The sequence below is a fragment of the Hoplias malabaricus genome, chromosome 18 (genome assembly GCF_029633855.1).
Source record: "Hoplias malabaricus isolate fHopMal1 chromosome 18, fHopMal1.hap1, whole genome shotgun sequence".
Lineage (NCBI taxonomy): Eukaryota > Metazoa > Chordata > Actinopteri > Characiformes > Erythrinidae > Hoplias > Hoplias malabaricus.
Window position 1 is genome coordinate 1,426,099 of NC_089817.1, and position 17,533 is coordinate 1,443,631.

The window sequence follows — 17,533 nt, forward strand, 5'->3', positions numbered from 1 at the left end:
ATATATTTAAAAATTAAACATCAGTGAGGTTTAAAGTAATTTATAAACAAGCAATATAAATATAGACTATATTTTATATAATATAAAATTACATGACATTTGCTTATTAAGTAGGACGACTTAATAAGGCTTGAGAATTATGTATTTAATACACATTTAGTCCTTCCTACAAATTAATTTATTTTGAAGGGAACAGCAGGGCTGAATATCCACAGGGGATGCGTTTTATTTGTATATTTCCTGCGATATATGAGACTTTTATTTTGAATTACAGTTGAAAAATCATCGGCTTCATCGTGTAGCAGTGTATTAATGAACCGGTAGAAGACTCTCAGTGTTTCTTCTCGCCTCTGGAAAAAAATTCTATTATTTATAAAACCTAACTCTAGCCGTCAGTGAGTGTCAATGGGCGGAAAGAAGAAGAAACATGCAGCTCCTCCAGCTGCGGGACACACCGCAGAACCGGACCCTGCCGGGCCACAGCAGAAAACCAGCAGTAAAACCCTCAGCAGAGAGAATAAAAACAAAGGTTTATATCTTTATCTGCACGGCTCCACAGCCCAGGACACTGCACACCGAGAGGACATCCCTCAAAGCAGGGCTTTTGTGTTTAGCCGGATAACTCAAGCCCAAATTCAAACCTGTCTAATGGGAACGAGCTGGTGGGCATTCCTCAGCCCTGGGTTTAAGATATCTGACTAACTGAGAAGACCTGCAGGTGGAGGGTACCACACAATTCAATGAGGAAAGGGCTGAGGGACGTTCCTATTGGACAGTCCTTAACAGTAGGGTTAAAGAAACACTGTCATATTTTTACCTTAAAATCACAGCTTCAAAATCATTGTGATGCTCCACTGAGCTGTGGCAGAGAGAACAGAGCCTCTGTCGTCGTTACTCTGGGCTCTATTTAAAGTCATGGCCTTTAGATGGCCTCATCCATCCCTCAGAATGAATCTTATTGCCTACCCCAGGCTCTGAAGATCTCAACACTGCACTGACTCTGTTTCTTCATCTCTCTTCCAGCACCAAAGACATACAGCCTCAACAACACCTCTCAGGTGGACACCAGTGGCCTCTCCGATAAATCAATACTGAAGGTACTCTCCGAAACGGCACGACACCGAAGAAACAGCATCAAAAATATAGATAAACACGAGAGAGAGTACCGTTAAACTGACCTCCTGGTTTCTCCACTCACTGTCCACTCTCTCAGCTCCACTGACCACAGGGACACTCAGTTACACACTGTAGTCCACCTGTGGCTCTGCATACTGTGTTACCCCCTGTTCCTCAGCGCTCAGGACCCCCACAGAGCAGGTGTGATGTGGTGGTGGATCATTCTCAGCGCTGCAGTGACACTGACGTGGTGGTGGTGTGTTAGTGCGTGTTGTGCTGGTGTAGAGTGGATCCATCACTCAAGAGTGCACAGTTCCACTGCTCCCCGCTGCAGTGCTTTCTAGACCACACTTGGCACTGGACATGGTGACTCTAGGCTCATGTGCAGCTGCTCCAGTGTGTCCCGTTACATTCATGCTTTTTTTTAAATGGAGAAAATACAGTGTGTGATCTTTGAAGTGGTTGGTTTCACTTATTCTAAGGAGGGGGGGGGTAGTCTATGAAACGCTGTAGAAAAGAGCTCAGCTGGGGCAAGGCGTGAAGGGGTTAATGAGCTATTTCTGTCCTCTGTCTTTTAAAGGTGGTCATTCAGCCAGATCTGGAGAAGAAGGTCATCAAACTCATTAATGACCACAGACAGGAGAACGCAGACAAAGGGCCGATTTCCAGGAGAATCACCACCAAGAAGCTGCTGGTACTGAACGCCTTATTGATGCTCCACATTTAATGATGAAGGTGTCGCAAAGGGTTCTTTGAGGAATCCCATAGCAGAAGTACCTTCAGTTCCCTGAAGAACAACGTTAGACTAAAGGTTACGCAGGGTTCTCCGTGCTCAGCGATGCCCTAGCCCTCCGTAACCAGGTGTCAGAGAGAGGATGCTTCTCTCTCACTTCCTCAGAGAGCCTTTCCTTTCTAAACTATTGTGGGAAAATACTGAAAATGCTTTTATCATTTGTTTGTTTGGGGCAGGACTTGTACACAGCTCTGCAGAAGTTCCGCTTTAAGACGGAGCACATCGAGGAGGCGATGAAGAGCAGCGTTCTTTACGGAGGAGATCTGCACTCTGCGCTCGACTGGCTTTGTCTGAATCTGAAAGATGGTAAAAAATAATAGTGTTATATAAGAGTGTGTGTGTGTATGTGTGTGTATGTGTGGTGTGTGTGTGTATGTGTGTGTATGTGTGGTGTGTATGTGTATGTGTGGTGTGTGTGTGTGTGTATGTGTGGTGTGTGGTGTGTGTATGCATATGTGGTGTTAGTGTGTGTGTGGTGAGTGTGTATGTGTGTGTGAGTATGTGTATGTGTGGTGTGTGTGTATTTGTATGTGTGGTGTGTATGTGTGGTGTGTGTGTGTATGTGTGGTGTGTGTATGCGTATGTGTGGTGTGTATGTGTGGTGTGTGTGGTGAGTATGTGTGGTGTGTGTATGCATATGTGGTGTTGGTGAGTGTGTATGTGTGTGAGTGTGTATGTGTATGTGTGATCTGTGTGTGTGTGTTGACTATGTTTGCATATAGAAGGTGTTTATAATATAATGGCTAATAAATGTAAATGTCTAATGTGATGGAGTCATCACAAACACATCATGTAAAAGTCCCCCACCCCAAACTCCCCCCCGAGCTGAAAGCTCCCCCCGGTTCTGTGTTCGTTTACAGACGAGCTGCCGGACGGATTCAGCCAGAGCCTGAGGGAGGAGAATAACAAGAACCGAGCCAAGGTCCAGGATCAGAACCCGCAGAACCAAACAGCGGTCCGAAAAGAAGAGACCAGGCGAGAGGAGAAGCCCAAAGCGAAGGTAAATGCGCAGGGTCTCGGACACAGATCTGATCACGAGAAAACCCTGCGTGAGTCTACATGAGTCACTCAGTCTGCAGCTTTCTGTACAGCGCCCCGTAAACACACCACAGCGCGTCACGTCACGTAAACTTCACGTTTCCTCAGTATTTATTTGTATGAATTTTTCTGTAGAAATATATTCATATAATGTTTTGGGAAGGTATTTATTTATATATTATATATATATATAATTTTGTAATTATTTTGTATTTATTTAATTCTGTAATTAATTTATATGTATTCATTCATTCACTCACTCATTCACTCACTCATTCATTCACTCACCCATTCATTCATTCACTCACTCATTCATTCACCCATTCATTCATTCATACATTCATTTACTCATTCATTCACTCACTCATTCACCCACTCACTCATTCATTCACTCACGCATTCACTCACTCACTCATTCATTCATTCATTCATTCACTGGCCACAAGGCAGGAACACAGCCTAGAGGGGGCGCCAGTCCTCCACAGGGCAAATTTATATTTTTATAAATGTATTCGGTTTAAAATGTAACGGTTTGATAAATGTCTATATGAATGTTTTGTAAGTATTTAGTACAACTTTTAACAAATATTTCTGTATATAGTTGTTTTGTATCTGTTTATTTGTGTAAACTGTTTGTTAACGCATTTGTAGATGGTGTAAAAGTGTATTTTGTGTGTAAAAGTGTGTCTGTTGTGTCGATGTAAGGGGTCAGTGTTTATTGTTCCGTGGGAAACCCGTCCTTGACATTGACCTGAATAACCCCCGTGTCCTCAACCCCAGGTGAAGGATGATGGGGTGAACGTGAAGGAGTGGATTCTGAGGTACGCAGAAAAGGAGGAAGAGGAGGAGAGCACTGAAGAGGAGGAGGAGGAGGAGGAGAAGAAGAGTTCTAAGAACCCAGAGCTGGACGAGAAGTTTGACCCTGTAAGACCTTCTCTGACAGGTTCAGTCCCGACCCATGTGTCCAGAGACCAGTAGAGTAGGATGCTCTGGAGCAGCTGCACATGAGCCTAGGTCACTCTGGCAATGCCCAGAGCACCAGAGGAGTATAAACCCCCCAGCGTTGAGCTGTGGAGCAGTGTGGCTGAGTTCTGTGGGGTGATGGAGCCCCATCCTGAGCCTGTAGTATGAGCTGGAGTGGGGTTTGTGATCTAACACGTATCCTCCAACACCAGAAACCACACCTCATTAATGTTTATAGGGCTAAATGCCATCAGATCCTCACAGCAGTGTTCCAGCATCTGAAATGGTGCATCTTTGGAAAGAAACGTTTTGGCAAACAACAATTACAGCCGCCTATGAGCAGGTTTCTGGATATTTTTAGACGTCTGACTCCCCTCTGCAGTAAAAACACAGACCTCGTTATTTGGACTGTGCTGCTGTCCCCAAGCTCCCTGTTCTTTATTCAGTGAAAGTGTAATGTTCCTCACAGAATGAGCGCTACCTGCTGCTGACCGCGCAGCTCTACGACGCCAAGGAGCTGGCCGGTGACGCCAAAGCCAAGAAGAACAAAACCTTCCAGAGAGCCGCCCAGGACCGCATCAGGGTCATTCAGCAAGGTAAACACACATCACACACACGTTACACACACAGTGGACAGGGCTTAGTGTGGGGGACCCGCTCTGTGGAGCATAAACTGGTTCAGGGACAACTGATGTGAGTTAAACTTTGTAGAAAATTGTGTAAAACATAAATAAATAAATATTAAATTTTGTGAAAATGACTTCTTTATTTTAAAATGTATTTAGTGTTTTTTCACTGAGTATTACACAGATGTTATTGTTTTTATGGACGTTAATTCAACACAAGCTCATTGACACTTCAATAAAATATAAATGATTAATAAATATTTGTAGAATTTTGGGGTGTGGTCTGTGTGAGTGACGGCTGGACAGAACCACTGACACTTTTTGTTACTGCTGTTGTTTTTTAGAGATGAAGCCGCTGGAGTCACACCCACTGTTTAACCCCGCGATTAAAGTGTCGGACGCTCCGAAAGAGGAGAAAAAACCTGCCGCTGTGAAGGAGGTGAGCGAGGAAGTAAACTTCAACCTGTTCGAACAAGTGGAGAAACCAGCCGCTGAGAAACGTGAGCCCTGTTCATTTATCACGTTTATTTAGCATTAGAGTGTGTGTCCTCTCCGTGTGCTGCTCTGGAAACCGCTCTAATGTGTTTACGAAGCCCCAGTGTCTGTAAATAGGTAAAAAAACAAAGTGTCTGGGTCCGGTGCTAGGCTTTCTCTCTCTCTGCTCACGGCAGAGAAACGCCATCTGGAGGTTTTTAGACAACGGAGAGACTCCAAACGCTGAAAAGCACCAACCGAGATGAGGATGTTGCTCTATTCCTGCTCCATAGGGGGGTAACGCTGACTTATTTTTGCTGTTTCAGATCACTTAAGGTGGAAATGTCTCTAAACTCAGGAGACGGCTAACTGCCTGATTAGAGACAGTGCTACAAATTAAACACCTCGAGTTACACATGAGTTTCTGTGAGAATTCAAACAGTGAATAAATACTTACAATTTACACTTCAGACACGATACAGTCGCTTCTTACTTACACACACCGCTCCACCTTAAAAGATACAGCCACTTCTTACTCACACACACCGCTCCACCTTAAAAGATACAGCCGCTTCTTACTCACGCACACCGCTCCACCTTAAAAGATACAGTCGCTTCCTACTCACACACACCGCTCCACCTTAAAAGATACAGTCGCTTCTTACTCTCACACACCGCTCCACCTTAAAAGATACAGTCGCTTCTTACTCACACACACCGCTCCACCTTAAAAGATACAGTCGCTTCTTACTCACACACACCGCTCCACCTTAAAAGATACAGTCGCTTCTTACTCACACACACCGCTCCACCTTAAAAGATACAGTCGCTTCTTACTCTCACACACTGCTCCACCTTAAAAGATACAGTCGCTTCTTACTCACACACACCGCTCCACCTTAAAAGATACAGTCGCTTCTTACTCACACACACCGCTCCACCTTAAAAGATACAGCTTCTTCTTACTCACACACACCGCTCCACCTTAAAAGATACAGTCGCTTCTTACAGACGGTCTCGCTCGGCTTGTTTGGTGTGCACAAGAGTAGGAAATTCGCACTTACTCTAACGAACCACACTAATAGATAAAAGTGTAAAAATGAGAGAATTATTTTGTCCTTTTTATTTTAAAATTCCTTAAAGCGCCACAGCGTCAGTAACGTTTCATCACTTAGAGTTGTGTAGAGGAGCATCATTTCTCCTCTTTTTCTCCCCAGCGGAGCAGAAGAAAGAGCCGAAAGACGTGCGAGACTTTGACTACACTGGCCGGAGCTGGACGGGAAAATCACCGAAACAGTTCCTGATCGACTGGTGCAGGAAGAACCTCCCGAAAAGCCCTGCGCCTTCCTTCCAGAAAGTCCCTGCTGGGAGACACTGGAAGTGCAAGTGTGTGATGTTCTTTTCAACTGTTTCACGTGTGTGTGTGTGTGTGTGTGTGTGCAGACTTGTACACCTCATTTGCATAGGGCAACACACCACCAGAAGGGAAAGGGATGAGGTCACATTTCTGTTGTAGACGGTTTGTCCCTCCTCCGAATGTCGGTCCAGGTTCTGTTCCTTAGAGTAGTGCCTCTTTTGGATGATTCCAGAATGGTTGAAAATGATCAAGATCACTGTGAAACACTCATATTTAGGCTTGGTTTTCAAACTGTAGACGCTGGAGTGTGATTTGCGGGGGGGCTCACCTTAACGTGATTTTGTCATACGTAACTTGAGACGTGTTTGAATTGACTCCTTTACTATTCCCTACATTACTCACTACATAGTGCACAATAATTTCGAATTTCGGAGGGTAGTGAATGTAGTGGAATCTAGTGGTCACTAGTGGTATTGCTGCATGAAGTGACCAGAAAAATAAAACAGTTTAACGCTGTGTGTGTAAAGTTAGTTTCCTGATTAATCGCCTTAGCTGTCATCGCAGCACAGAGAGGTTTGCAGCAGCTGTTCATTTCTGTGTTTTTGGGAGGTACTTAATTCTAAAATGCTTCAGGAAACACCCTTAAAATAATCTTAATAACTACTGTCTGTTATATAACATTTTTAAAGTGTTGCTGTATTAAGCATCAAAAATCTATAGTTGAACAAATGTGTGTGTGTCATAGAGTTCGCATCCAGAGGCCGGACGATGTTCTGGAAGTTTGTCCCTCGATCGTCACCGAGGACAGCATGCAGGCTCAGCATTTAGGAGCCACCCTGGCCCTCTATAACCTGGTGAAGGGTCAGGTCAGTGTCTGTTTAATGTGTTTAGGAGCCTCTCTCACCCACTTTAACCAAGGTAATGATGTCACAACCATGAACACACTCTCTCTTACTCTCCCTCTCCGTCAGTCAGTCCATCAGCTCCTCCCTCCCCCGTACCGTGATGTGTGGCTGGAGTGGAGAGATGGTGAGCAGCAGAGAGAGGAGGAGACTCGCTCCACCATCAATAAACCCAGGGATCAGTTCATCGCTCGCCTGCTCGCCCGAGTCAAACAGCAGCAGCCTCAGAGTCAGCAGGCCAGGTTCTCTTCTCTTCTCTTCTCTTTTCTTCATCGTTGTTTCTCTCATTGTCTTCTTTGTGTCTGTTCTCTTCTCGTAACTTCTCTTTATCATTGTTTCTCTCCTTCTCTTCTCATCTGTTCTCTTCTCTTCTTGTCTTGTCTCATCTCCTGCTCTTCTCTTCACTACTGTCTCTTCTTTGTCTTTGTTTCTCTCATTCTCTTCTCATCTCTTCCCTTCGTCTTTGTTTCTCTCATTCTCTTCTCATAACTTCTTTGTCTTTGTTTCTCTCCTGTTCTTCTCTTCAATACTGTCTCTTCTCTTCATCTTTATTTCTCTCCTTCTCTTCTCATCTGTTCTCTTCTCGTGCTCTTATCTTCACTACGGTCTCTTTGTCTTTGTTTCTCTCATTTTCTTCTCTTCTCATCTCTTCTCTTTGTCTTTGTTTCTCTCCTGCTGGTCTTTTCTCTTCTCTGTAGTGCTCTGTAGTAATTGAAGGCCCTTGTGTAACCAGTACAGATGTAAATGTTATTATCCTCCTGCAGCTGTGAGTCCTCTGGTCCTGGGGATGAGCCTGAGGACAGCTGGGAGAATCTGGACGTTCAGGACGAGGCTCAGGACGCTCAGAGCGTGATCCAGGACGCTCGGCTGTTGGGAGAGTCCCGGGCTCTGTTCCTGAAGCTGAGAAACTCAGCTCTGGCCTCAAAGCTGCGGTCAGAACGAGAGCAGCTCCCTGTGTTCCAGCACAGAGTGAAAGTGCTGGAGACTCTGCAGCGCCACCGTGTGGTGATAGTGGCCGGAGAAACGGGCAGCGGCAAGAGTACTCAGATCCCTCAGTTTATTCTGGAGGAGCTGCTGACCACGGGAAAGGAGCCTCGGCCCTGTAACATCGCCGTGACTCAGCCACGGAGGATATCAGCCATGAGTCTGGCCTCCCGGGTCAGTCAGGAACTGGGCAGCGAGGACGGACCGGGAGGAAAGGTCAGAAAGCTCAGAGTGTGTGAAAGGTTAAAGTAGGGTGTGTGTGTTTTCATTGAGTGTGTGATTTTGTACGAGTGTTTGAATATGTAACATAGTTTGAGGTTGCAGTGGCGTGTGTGTATTAGATGTTGTTAGGATAATAGAGGTATGAGGTTGCAACAGAATGTGAGACTGAGGTTGTGAGTAGATTTGTGAGAATGTGTGAGGTTGTAATATATTTTGTGAGTATGTGAGGCTGTCGTAAAGTGTGTGAGGTTGTAATACAGATTGTGAGGTTGTTACAGAGTTGGTGAGTATGTTTGAGGTTGTGTGTGTGTGTGTGGTTATAAGTGATTCTGTAAGGTGAGTGTTAAGGTTTAAAAAGTATATTGGACTGTGAGGTTGTGAGTTTGTGAGGTTGTTAAAGTATGTGGGTCTGTGAGGTTGTGTGTGAAGTTGTAAAAGTATATTGGACTGTGAGGTTGAGAGTGTGAGGTTGCAAGTTTGTGAGGTTGTAAATGTATGTGGGTCTGTGAGGTTGTGTGAGAGTGTGTGAGGTTTTAAAAGTATATTGGACTATGAGGTTGCGAGTTTGTGAGGTTGCAAATGTATGTGAGTGTGTGAGGTTATAAAATTATATTGGACTGTGAGGTTGAGTTTGTGAGGTTGTTAAAGTATGTGGGTCTGTGAGGTTGTGTGTGAAGTTGTAAAAGTATATTGGACTGTGAGGTTGTGTGTGAAGTTGTAAAAGTATATTGGACTGTGAGGTTGAGAGTGTGAGGTTGCAAGTTTGTGAGGTTGTAAATGTATGTGGGTCTGTGAGGTTGTGTGTGAGGTTTTAAAAGTATATTGGACTATGAGGTTGCGAGTTTGTGAGGTTGCAAAAGTATGTGAGTGTGTGAGGTTGTAAAATTATATTGGACTGTGAGGTTGAGAATGTGAGGTTGTAAAAGTATGTGGGTCTGTGAGGTTGTGTGAGAGTGTGTGAGGTTGTAAAAGTATATTGGACAGTGAGGTTAAGAGTGCGAGTTTGTGAGGTTGTGTGAGAGTGTGTGAGGTTGTAACAGTGTGTGTTTTGCAGGACTCTCTGTGTGGGTATCAGATTCGGATGGAGAACCGTTCCTCACACTCCACTCGTCTCCTCTACTGCACCACCGGCGTCCTGCTCCGTAAACTACAGCAGGATCGGCTTCTCTCCTCCCTCACACACATCATCATAGATGAGGTATGCACCAATACACACACACACACACACACTCTGTGAGAGTCAATAAGCTGAGTTTTCTCCTCAGGTCCATGAGCGCAGTGTGCAGTCAGATTTCCTGCTGACGATCCTCAGGAACGTGGTCCAGAAGCGTTCGGACCTGCACCTGATCCTCATGAGCGCCACAGTGGACTGTGACAAGTTCTCCAGCTACTTCAACCGCTGCCCTGTGGTCACCGTCCCCGGCAGGACCTTCCCTGTGGAGGTCAGTGGGAGGAACCGGTTTTAAATGACCGATACCATGAGGAAAATCTTTTCATATAACAGTGTGATTATAATGATGCCTGTTCCTTTAAATGATAATGAGCCGCTCTCTGTTCACCCCGACCCCGAGCGCACAGCAGTGAGGAGCGAGGAGCAGAAGCTCTGGTTTTTAGCCGTTTTCACTCTGTTCTCTTTCTTCTCCATTCTCGTTTTCTCCATTGTGTGTTTGGTAGGTGTTCCACCTGGAGGACATAGTGGAGGAGACGGGGTATGTCCTAGAGGAGGACTCTGATTACAGTCAGAGGTTTGTGGAGGAGGAGGAGGAGGTCAGTGTCTGCGTCACACAGAGAGGAGGAAAATCTCTTCAGCACCAGGTTCTGTGTCTTGTGTTTCAGTTTTCTTTAAAGCTCTGTGTTTCTCCACTGTGTGTGTGTTTGTGTGTCTCACTGTCTCTCTTCCTCTGTGTGTGTGTGTGTCTCACTCTGTCTCTCTTTCCATCTGTGTGTGTGTGTGTGTGTGTGTGTGTGTTTGTGTGTCTCACTCTGTCTCTCTTTCCCTCTGTGTGTGTGTGTGTAGGAGGTGCTAGTACGAGATCCCGGAGCCGGATGGGACCTGGGTCCGGAGCTGGATCACTTCAGCAGCCGAACTCGTCACGCTCTTCAGTTCATGAACCCGAACAAGATCAACATGGACCTGACCCTGGAGCTGCTCGCGTACCTGGGTACACACCGCGTCCAACACTTCCCCTTCCTGCTACTAAACGTGCTCCCGTTATATTCACACTGTTTGGAATCACACCATCCAGAATCAGTAGCTGACCTCAGTGGCTCGGTGCAGTCCAATCCTCAGAGAACCGGTCCAGTCTCCACAGTAAAACCTCCTCAGAACAGCAGAAGCTCTTCCACTGCTCCACAGTCTAACGTCGGTGGGCTCTCCGCTCCTCAGTGAGCTGCTCCAGAGCGTCCCACTCTCCCTTCGCTCCTTACTCTCTGTGGCTGTAGGCGATGTGTTATAACGAGGCTCTGTGTAATCGGCTGTGTGTTTGTGTTCAGATAAATCTCCTCAGTTTGCGAAGATCGATGGCGCGGTGCTGGTGTTTCTCCCGGGACTCGCTCACATTCAGCAGCTGTACGACCTTCTGACCACGGACCGGAGATTCAGCTCCAGGGAGAGGTGATTTACTCCTGTGTGTTTCTTCTGCTGAGGATTCGCTGCTGCACTTCTGGGCAGAACTCGTAGTTTTAATGCGTCATAAATGCTTTGATGTCTGCTCTTTTCATGAAAATTAAATCATTATAAGATAGCGTCTGTGAGATAAAGACGATGTACAGAGGAACAAAACAATGTAGATATTCAAAATAAGCACAGCACATAGTGTATATACAGAGATAGGGTATAAATCTAATCAAATACAGCTCTAAAATGAACATAGAGTAAGATACACTCAGAAATTAAAACATAAAAATGGAGCTGGTCTCTGCCTCTAAGCTGTATTTCCTTGTGTTGGTTGTACATTACATAGTAACTGTAATTGTTTGGTTGTGTTTAGATATAAGCTGGTGGCTCTCCACTCTACCCTCTCCTCTCAGGACCAGGCCTCAGCTTTTACAGTGCCCCCTGCTGGAGTGAGAAAGGTACTGCAATGGGTTTGGCTCCAGCTGCTGTGTTACTGTGTTACTTTGGGCAGGTACTGAGTTATTTTCCTGTGTGTGTGTGTGTTTCAGATTGTACTCTCAACGAACATCGCAGAGACGGGGGTCACGATTCCAGACGTGGTGTTTGTTATTGACACCGGGAAGACGAAAGAGAACCGGTGAGAAGAGTCTGGATCAGGATTTAACTCAGAATTACACCAAGATCAGTTTCCTCTAGTGACCTCCTGGTTTCTCCACTCTCTGTCCATTCCCTCAGCTCCACTGACCACACACCAGCACTCTGTAGTTCTACTGTTACACACTGTAGTCCATCTGTTGCTGTGCATACTTTACTGCACCCCTGTTCCTCAGCGCTCAGGACCCCCACAGAGCAGGTGTGATGTGGTGGTGGATCATTCTCAGCGCTGCAGTGACACTGACGTGGTGGTGGTGTGTTAGTGTGTGTTGTGCTGGTGTAGAGTGGATCAGACACAGCAGTGCTGCTGGAGTTTAACCCCTCAGTGTCTGGACCGAGAACAGTCCACCGACCAAAAACATCCAGCCGACAGCGTCCTGTGTCACTGATGAAGGACTAGAGGACGAGCGACACACACTGTGCAGCGACAGATGAGCTACTGTCTCTGACTCTACATCTACAAGGTGGACCAACGAGGGAGGAGTGTCTCACAGAGTGGACAGAGAGTGGACACAGGGTTTAAAAACTCCAGCAGCCACTGAGTGAGTGTAGAAACGGGGAGGGGGTTGGTCGGTGATAATGTGTGTGTTTGTGTGTTGCTCAGGTATCATGAGAGCAGTCAGATGAGTTCTCTGGTGGAGACCTTTGTGAGTAAAGCCAGCGCCCTCCAGAGGCAGGGAAGAGCCGGACGAGTCAGAAACGGATTCTGCTTCAGACTCTACCCCAAGTTCAGGTGTGTGATCTGTGTCCATGGCACTGTGGGTGATGTCCAGTGCTCTCTTGTGTTTAACCGTGTTCACCATAGTGTTTTCTAGAGGTTTTACAAAGCAGGATTTCTTGAGACAGCTGTATAACTTAAGTCACCAGTAACTCTGCTTCTGGGGAATAAACGGCAGAACGTAAAGCACTTTAATCAACAACATCAGTTTAACAACCAACATAAGGTCACGCAGCTCCAGGGTCCCAGAGGGTGTGGGTTCGAGTCCCGCTCCGGGTGACTGTCTGTGAGGAGTGTGGTGTGTTCTCTCTGTGTCTGCGTGGGTTTCCTCCGGGTGACTGTCTGTGAGGAGTGTGGTGTGTTCTCCCTGTGTCTGCGTGGGTTTCCTCCGGGTGACTGTCTGTGAGGAGTGTGGTGTGTTCTCCCTGTGTCTGTGTGGGTTTCCTCCGGGTGACTGTCTGTGAGGAGTGTGGTGTGTTCTCCCTGTGTCTGTGTGGGTTTCCTCCGGGTGACTGTCTGTGAGGAGTGTGGTGTGTTCTCCCTGTGTCTGCGTGGGTTTCCTCCGGGTGACTGTCTGTGAGGAGTGTGGTGTGTTCTCCCTGTGTCTGTGTGGGTTTCCTCCGGGTGACTGTCTGTGAGGAGTGTGGTGTGTTCTCTCTGTGTCTGCGTGGGTTTCCTCCGGGTGACTGACTGTGAGGAGTGTGGTGTGTTCTCCCTGTGTCTGCGTGGGTTTCCTCCGGGTGACTGTCTGTGAGGAGTGTGATGTGTTCTCCCTGTGTCTGCGTGGGTTTCCTCCGGGTGACTGTCTGTGAGGAGTGTGGTGTGTTCTCTCTGTGTCTGCGTGGGTTTCCTCCTGGTGACTGTCTGTGAGGAGTGTGATGTGTTCTCCCTGTGTCTGCGTGGGTTTCCTCCGGGTGACTGACTGTGAGGAGTGTGGTGTGTTCTCCCTGTGTCTGCGTGGGTTTCCTCCGGGTGACTGTCTGTGAGGAGTGTGATGTGTTCTCCCTGTGTCTGCGTGGGTTTCCTCCGGGTGACTGTCTGTGAGGAGTGTGGTGTGTTCTCTCTGTGTCTGCGTGGGTTTCCTCCGGGTGACTGTCTGTGAGGAGTGTGTGAGTGTGTGTTGCCCTGTGAAGGACTGGCGCCAACTAACCAATAATCCATTCATTCATTGTCTGTAACTCACACTTATGGACACTTCTGCACGGCCGGTCTTTTTGGGAGAACACACCACTGTGACCCGACACAGGTCTCGAACCCACAGCCCTAGGACATGATGTTACCTGCTGCACCACTGCCCTTCTCCCTGAAATAAACACTGCTTCTACATCCGTGACCTCAGACGTCATTCCACACGATGTAGACCCACAGACGGGACTCTTTACAGTCTCACAGACTCAGAAAGAAGAAAAGAAATGGACGAAGATAATTGAATTGTTCAGTTGAGTGCATCTTGTCGATATGTTTTAGGTTAGAATCACTCAGTCCAGTTAGTTACTTACATTTAATTACCGTACATTTGTAGACAGTGCTACCACACTTGAGCTCGTCTCCTTTGGCTGAAGTGGTCTGAATAAAAGGTGGACTCCTGATTACTTGTGATGGATGCTGAGTGCGTATTAAAGTAGCCTCTGCTCTGTTCTCTCTCTCTCTCTCTGTCTCTGTGTCTCTCTGCCTCTGCCTCTCTCTCTCTCTCTCTCTCTGCCTCTCTCTCTCTCTCTGTGTCTGTCTGCCTCTCTCTCTCTCTCTGTGTTTCTCTCTCTCTCTCTCTCTCTCTCTCTCTCTCCTCTCCAGGTTCGAGGGCTTTGTTGATTATTCCAAACCAGAAATCCTCAGGGTTCCTCTGGAAGAGCTGTGCCTTCACATCATGGTGATGTAACACACACACACACACACACACACACACACACAGTGTATTTCACACAGGCAAATGTGTTACAACCCAAGAGCAATGACTTTTGAGGTTTTAAATATATTCATCCATTAAAATTGAAATAAATAATGTGTAAATATCTAATTTATATATGAGCTCCAGAACAGGAAAAGGCTTTACAGAGTCGTAGGGAACAGTAAAAACAGTTAAATTAAGAGCATAAGTCATTTAAAACAATTAAAATAGTGCAATAAAAGAAAATACATTCATTTATTCATTCATTATCTGTAACCCTTGTCCAGTTCAGGGTCGCGGTGGGTCCAGAGCCTACCTGGAATCATTGGGCGCAAGGCAGGAAAACACCCTGGAGGGGGCGCCAGTCCTTCACAGGGCAACACACACTCACACCTACAGACACTTCTGAGTCGCCAATCCACCTACGAAAATACATTAAAAGAGTAAAAGAACACATGATTAAAACGATACAGTAAAAGAAAAGACTAAAGCGCTGCTACAGAATAAAGAGTGAGGAGAAGTTTAAACTGAGCTGTAATCCTCAAACACAGCAGAGCGAGCGGCTGAAGTTCTGTAAACAGAGCGGACCACACTGCGGCTGCACAATAATTCAATATCGATATTTATCACAATATAAAACATTTCAATAACAATGGTATGGGTTTAAACACACTTTCAATATTTCAGTGCACATTATTCACAGCGTCTGTCACTGACTGAGGGTCACTAGGGGGCGCTGTCGTCAGTTCAGCACTCGATTTTAAAGTAAGTTTAAAAATATTAAAGCCATTAGGTTTATGTTTGTGGTGATGTCCTGTTTCCTGTTTGTTTTTAGCAGCTCTTCATATCAATGTCGGAGTTAAATCACATCCATCGAAATTAAAACATATATCGTGATGTACGTTCACATCGTCCAGCCCTAGACCACACTGAGGTCAGCTAAAACCTTCGTGTGTGTGTGTGTGTGTGCAGAAGTGTGAGTACGGTTCTCCAGAGCTGTTCCTGTCCCAGGCTCTGGACGCTCCTCAGCAGCAGAGTGTGTGTAACGCCGTGACTTTGCTGAGGAAGATCGGGGCGTGTGAAAGTGAGAGTCACGCTCTGACCCCGCTGGGCCACCATCTCGCCGCTCTGCCCGTCAACGTCAAGATCGGGAAGATGCTGATCTTCGGCGCCATCCTCGGCTGCCTCCAGCCCGTGGTGAGTTTAACACTTCGTTTATCTGAGCTCTGGCTGTGAGTTTGACTTCTGATGATGCCCCAGTCATTCGTTACTGCAGCATCAGCACAGAGCAGACATCACAGGACATACTCCTACTGCACACACACACACACACACGCAAAGACTCATGGGTAAACATCTCTGTCCACTTGCTGTTTCCTGTTAAATGGTCATATCCTAGGAGGACGCCCACTGCTCTTTCTTTCTCTCTCTCTCTGTGTGTGTGTGTGTGTGTGTGTGTGTGTTCACCATGCATGGGTGAAAGCAACGCTAGGTAATATTTTTATCTTAAAATTACAGCTTCAAAATCATTGTGATGCTGCTCCACTGTGCTGTAAAAAGGAGAATAGAGATTCTGTTGTAGCTGCTCTGGGCTGAGCACTGCAGAAACTGCACTATGTAACTTGCCGTAAAAAGGCCAGTTCTGCAAAAATCTAATCTGTGATTTCCCTTCTCAAACAGACAGAGATGTAAATGGTTCTCATATTGACATGTTTTTTGTCCCTTTAGGCCACCATCGCCGCAGCAATGTCTGAGAAATCTCCGTTCTCCACTCCGATGAACAGGAAGGAGGAGGCTAACCTCGCTAGAGACGCGCTGGCCATCGCTAACTCGGACCACCTCACCATCTACAACGCTTACCTGGGGTACGGACACTGTCCGAGAAATAACTTACTGTTCATTAACCCTGGAATATTCACCTGATTAATGTTGTTGTTGAATGTGACTATTGTGGTCATTTGTGTGTTTTTCAGGTGGAAGAAAGCACGCAGCGAAGGAACACGTGCCGAGATATCTTACTGCAGAAAACACTTTCTAAACCGAACTTCACTCATCACCATTGAGGTACACACACACACACACACATACACACACACATTCATTCATTGTCTGTAACCCTTATACAGTTCAGAGCGGTGGTGGGTCGGGAGCCTACCCAGAATCACTGGGCACAAGACAGGAACACACCCTGGAGGGGGCCCCCCATCCTTCACAGGGCGACACACACTCACACATTCACTCACACACTCACACCTACGGACACTTTTGAGTCACCAATCCACCTACCAACGTGTGTTTTTGGACTGTGGGAGGAAACTGGAGCACCCGGAGGAAACCCACGCAGACACAGAGAGAACACACCACACTCCTCACAGACTTCACTCGGAGGAAACCCAAGCAGACACAGGGAGAACACACCACACTCCTCACAGACAGTCACCCGGAGGAAACCCACGCAGACACAGGGAAACACAACACACTCCTCACAGACAGTCACCCGGAGGAAACCCACGCAGACACAGGGAGAACACACCACACTCCTCACAGACAGTCACCCGGAGGAAACCCACGCAGACACAGGGAGAACACACCACACTCCTCACAGACAGTCACCCGGAGGAAACCCACGCAGACACAGGGAGAACACACCACACTCCTCACAGACAGTCACCCGGAGGAAACCCACGCAGACACAGGGAGAACACACCACACTCCTCACAGACAGTCACCCGGAGGAAACCCACGCAGACACAGGGAGAACACACCACACTCCTCACAGACAGTCACCCGGAGGAAACCCACGCAGACACAGGGAGAACACACCACACTCCTCACAGACAGTCACCTGGAGGAAACCCACGCAGACACAGAGAGAACACACCACACTCCTCACAGACAGTCACCCGGAGGAAACCCACGCAGACACAGAGAGAACACACCACACTCCTCACAGACAGTCACCCGGAGGAAACCCACGCAGACACAGAGAGAACACACCACACTCCTCACAGACAGTCACCCGGAGGAAACCCACGCAGACACAGAGAGAACACACCACACTCCTCACAGACAGTCACCCGGAGGAAACCCACGTAGACACAGGGAGAACACACCACACTCCTCACAGACAGTCACCCGGAGGAAACCCACGTAGACACAGGGAGAACACACCACACTCCTCACA

The 17,533-nt window shown here is 46.9% G+C and overlaps 1 protein-coding gene across 1 annotated transcript in view; it reads left to right on the forward strand.

Moving 5' to 3' along the window:
* Nucleotides 1-290: 290 nt before the first annotated feature.
* dhx29 (DEAH (Asp-Glu-Ala-His) box polypeptide 29) overlaps nucleotides 291-17,533 on the forward strand; it is a 21,738-nt gene continuing 4,495 nt past the window's right edge. The window contains exons 1-24 of the mRNA XM_066651484.1: nucleotides 291-529; nucleotides 1,024-1,097; nucleotides 1,697-1,810; nucleotides 2,086-2,215; nucleotides 2,770-2,909; nucleotides 3,728-3,871; nucleotides 4,380-4,506; nucleotides 4,881-5,036; nucleotides 6,228-6,396; nucleotides 7,113-7,233; nucleotides 7,339-7,511; nucleotides 8,034-8,469; nucleotides 9,530-9,673; nucleotides 9,741-9,917; nucleotides 10,150-10,290; nucleotides 10,493-10,637; nucleotides 10,969-11,089; nucleotides 11,466-11,550; nucleotides 11,641-11,729; nucleotides 12,351-12,479; nucleotides 14,256-14,331; nucleotides 15,322-15,546; nucleotides 16,078-16,214; nucleotides 16,323-16,413. Of these exons, the coding sequence (XP_066507581.1) occupies nucleotides 406-529; nucleotides 1,024-1,097; nucleotides 1,697-1,810; nucleotides 2,086-2,215; nucleotides 2,770-2,909; nucleotides 3,728-3,871; nucleotides 4,380-4,506; nucleotides 4,881-5,036; nucleotides 6,228-6,396; nucleotides 7,113-7,233; nucleotides 7,339-7,511; nucleotides 8,034-8,469; nucleotides 9,530-9,673; nucleotides 9,741-9,917; nucleotides 10,150-10,290; nucleotides 10,493-10,637; nucleotides 10,969-11,089; nucleotides 11,466-11,550; nucleotides 11,641-11,729; nucleotides 12,351-12,479; nucleotides 14,256-14,331; nucleotides 15,322-15,546; nucleotides 16,078-16,214; nucleotides 16,323-16,413 (3,468 nt within the window). The 5' untranslated portion in view covers nucleotides 291-405. The remainder of the gene's footprint in view (nucleotides 530-1,023; nucleotides 1,098-1,696; nucleotides 1,811-2,085; nucleotides 2,216-2,769; nucleotides 2,910-3,727; nucleotides 3,872-4,379; nucleotides 4,507-4,880; nucleotides 5,037-6,227; nucleotides 6,397-7,112; nucleotides 7,234-7,338; nucleotides 7,512-8,033; nucleotides 8,470-9,529; nucleotides 9,674-9,740; nucleotides 9,918-10,149; nucleotides 10,291-10,492; nucleotides 10,638-10,968; nucleotides 11,090-11,465; nucleotides 11,551-11,640; nucleotides 11,730-12,350; nucleotides 12,480-14,255; nucleotides 14,332-15,321; nucleotides 15,547-16,077; nucleotides 16,215-16,322; nucleotides 16,414-17,533) is intronic.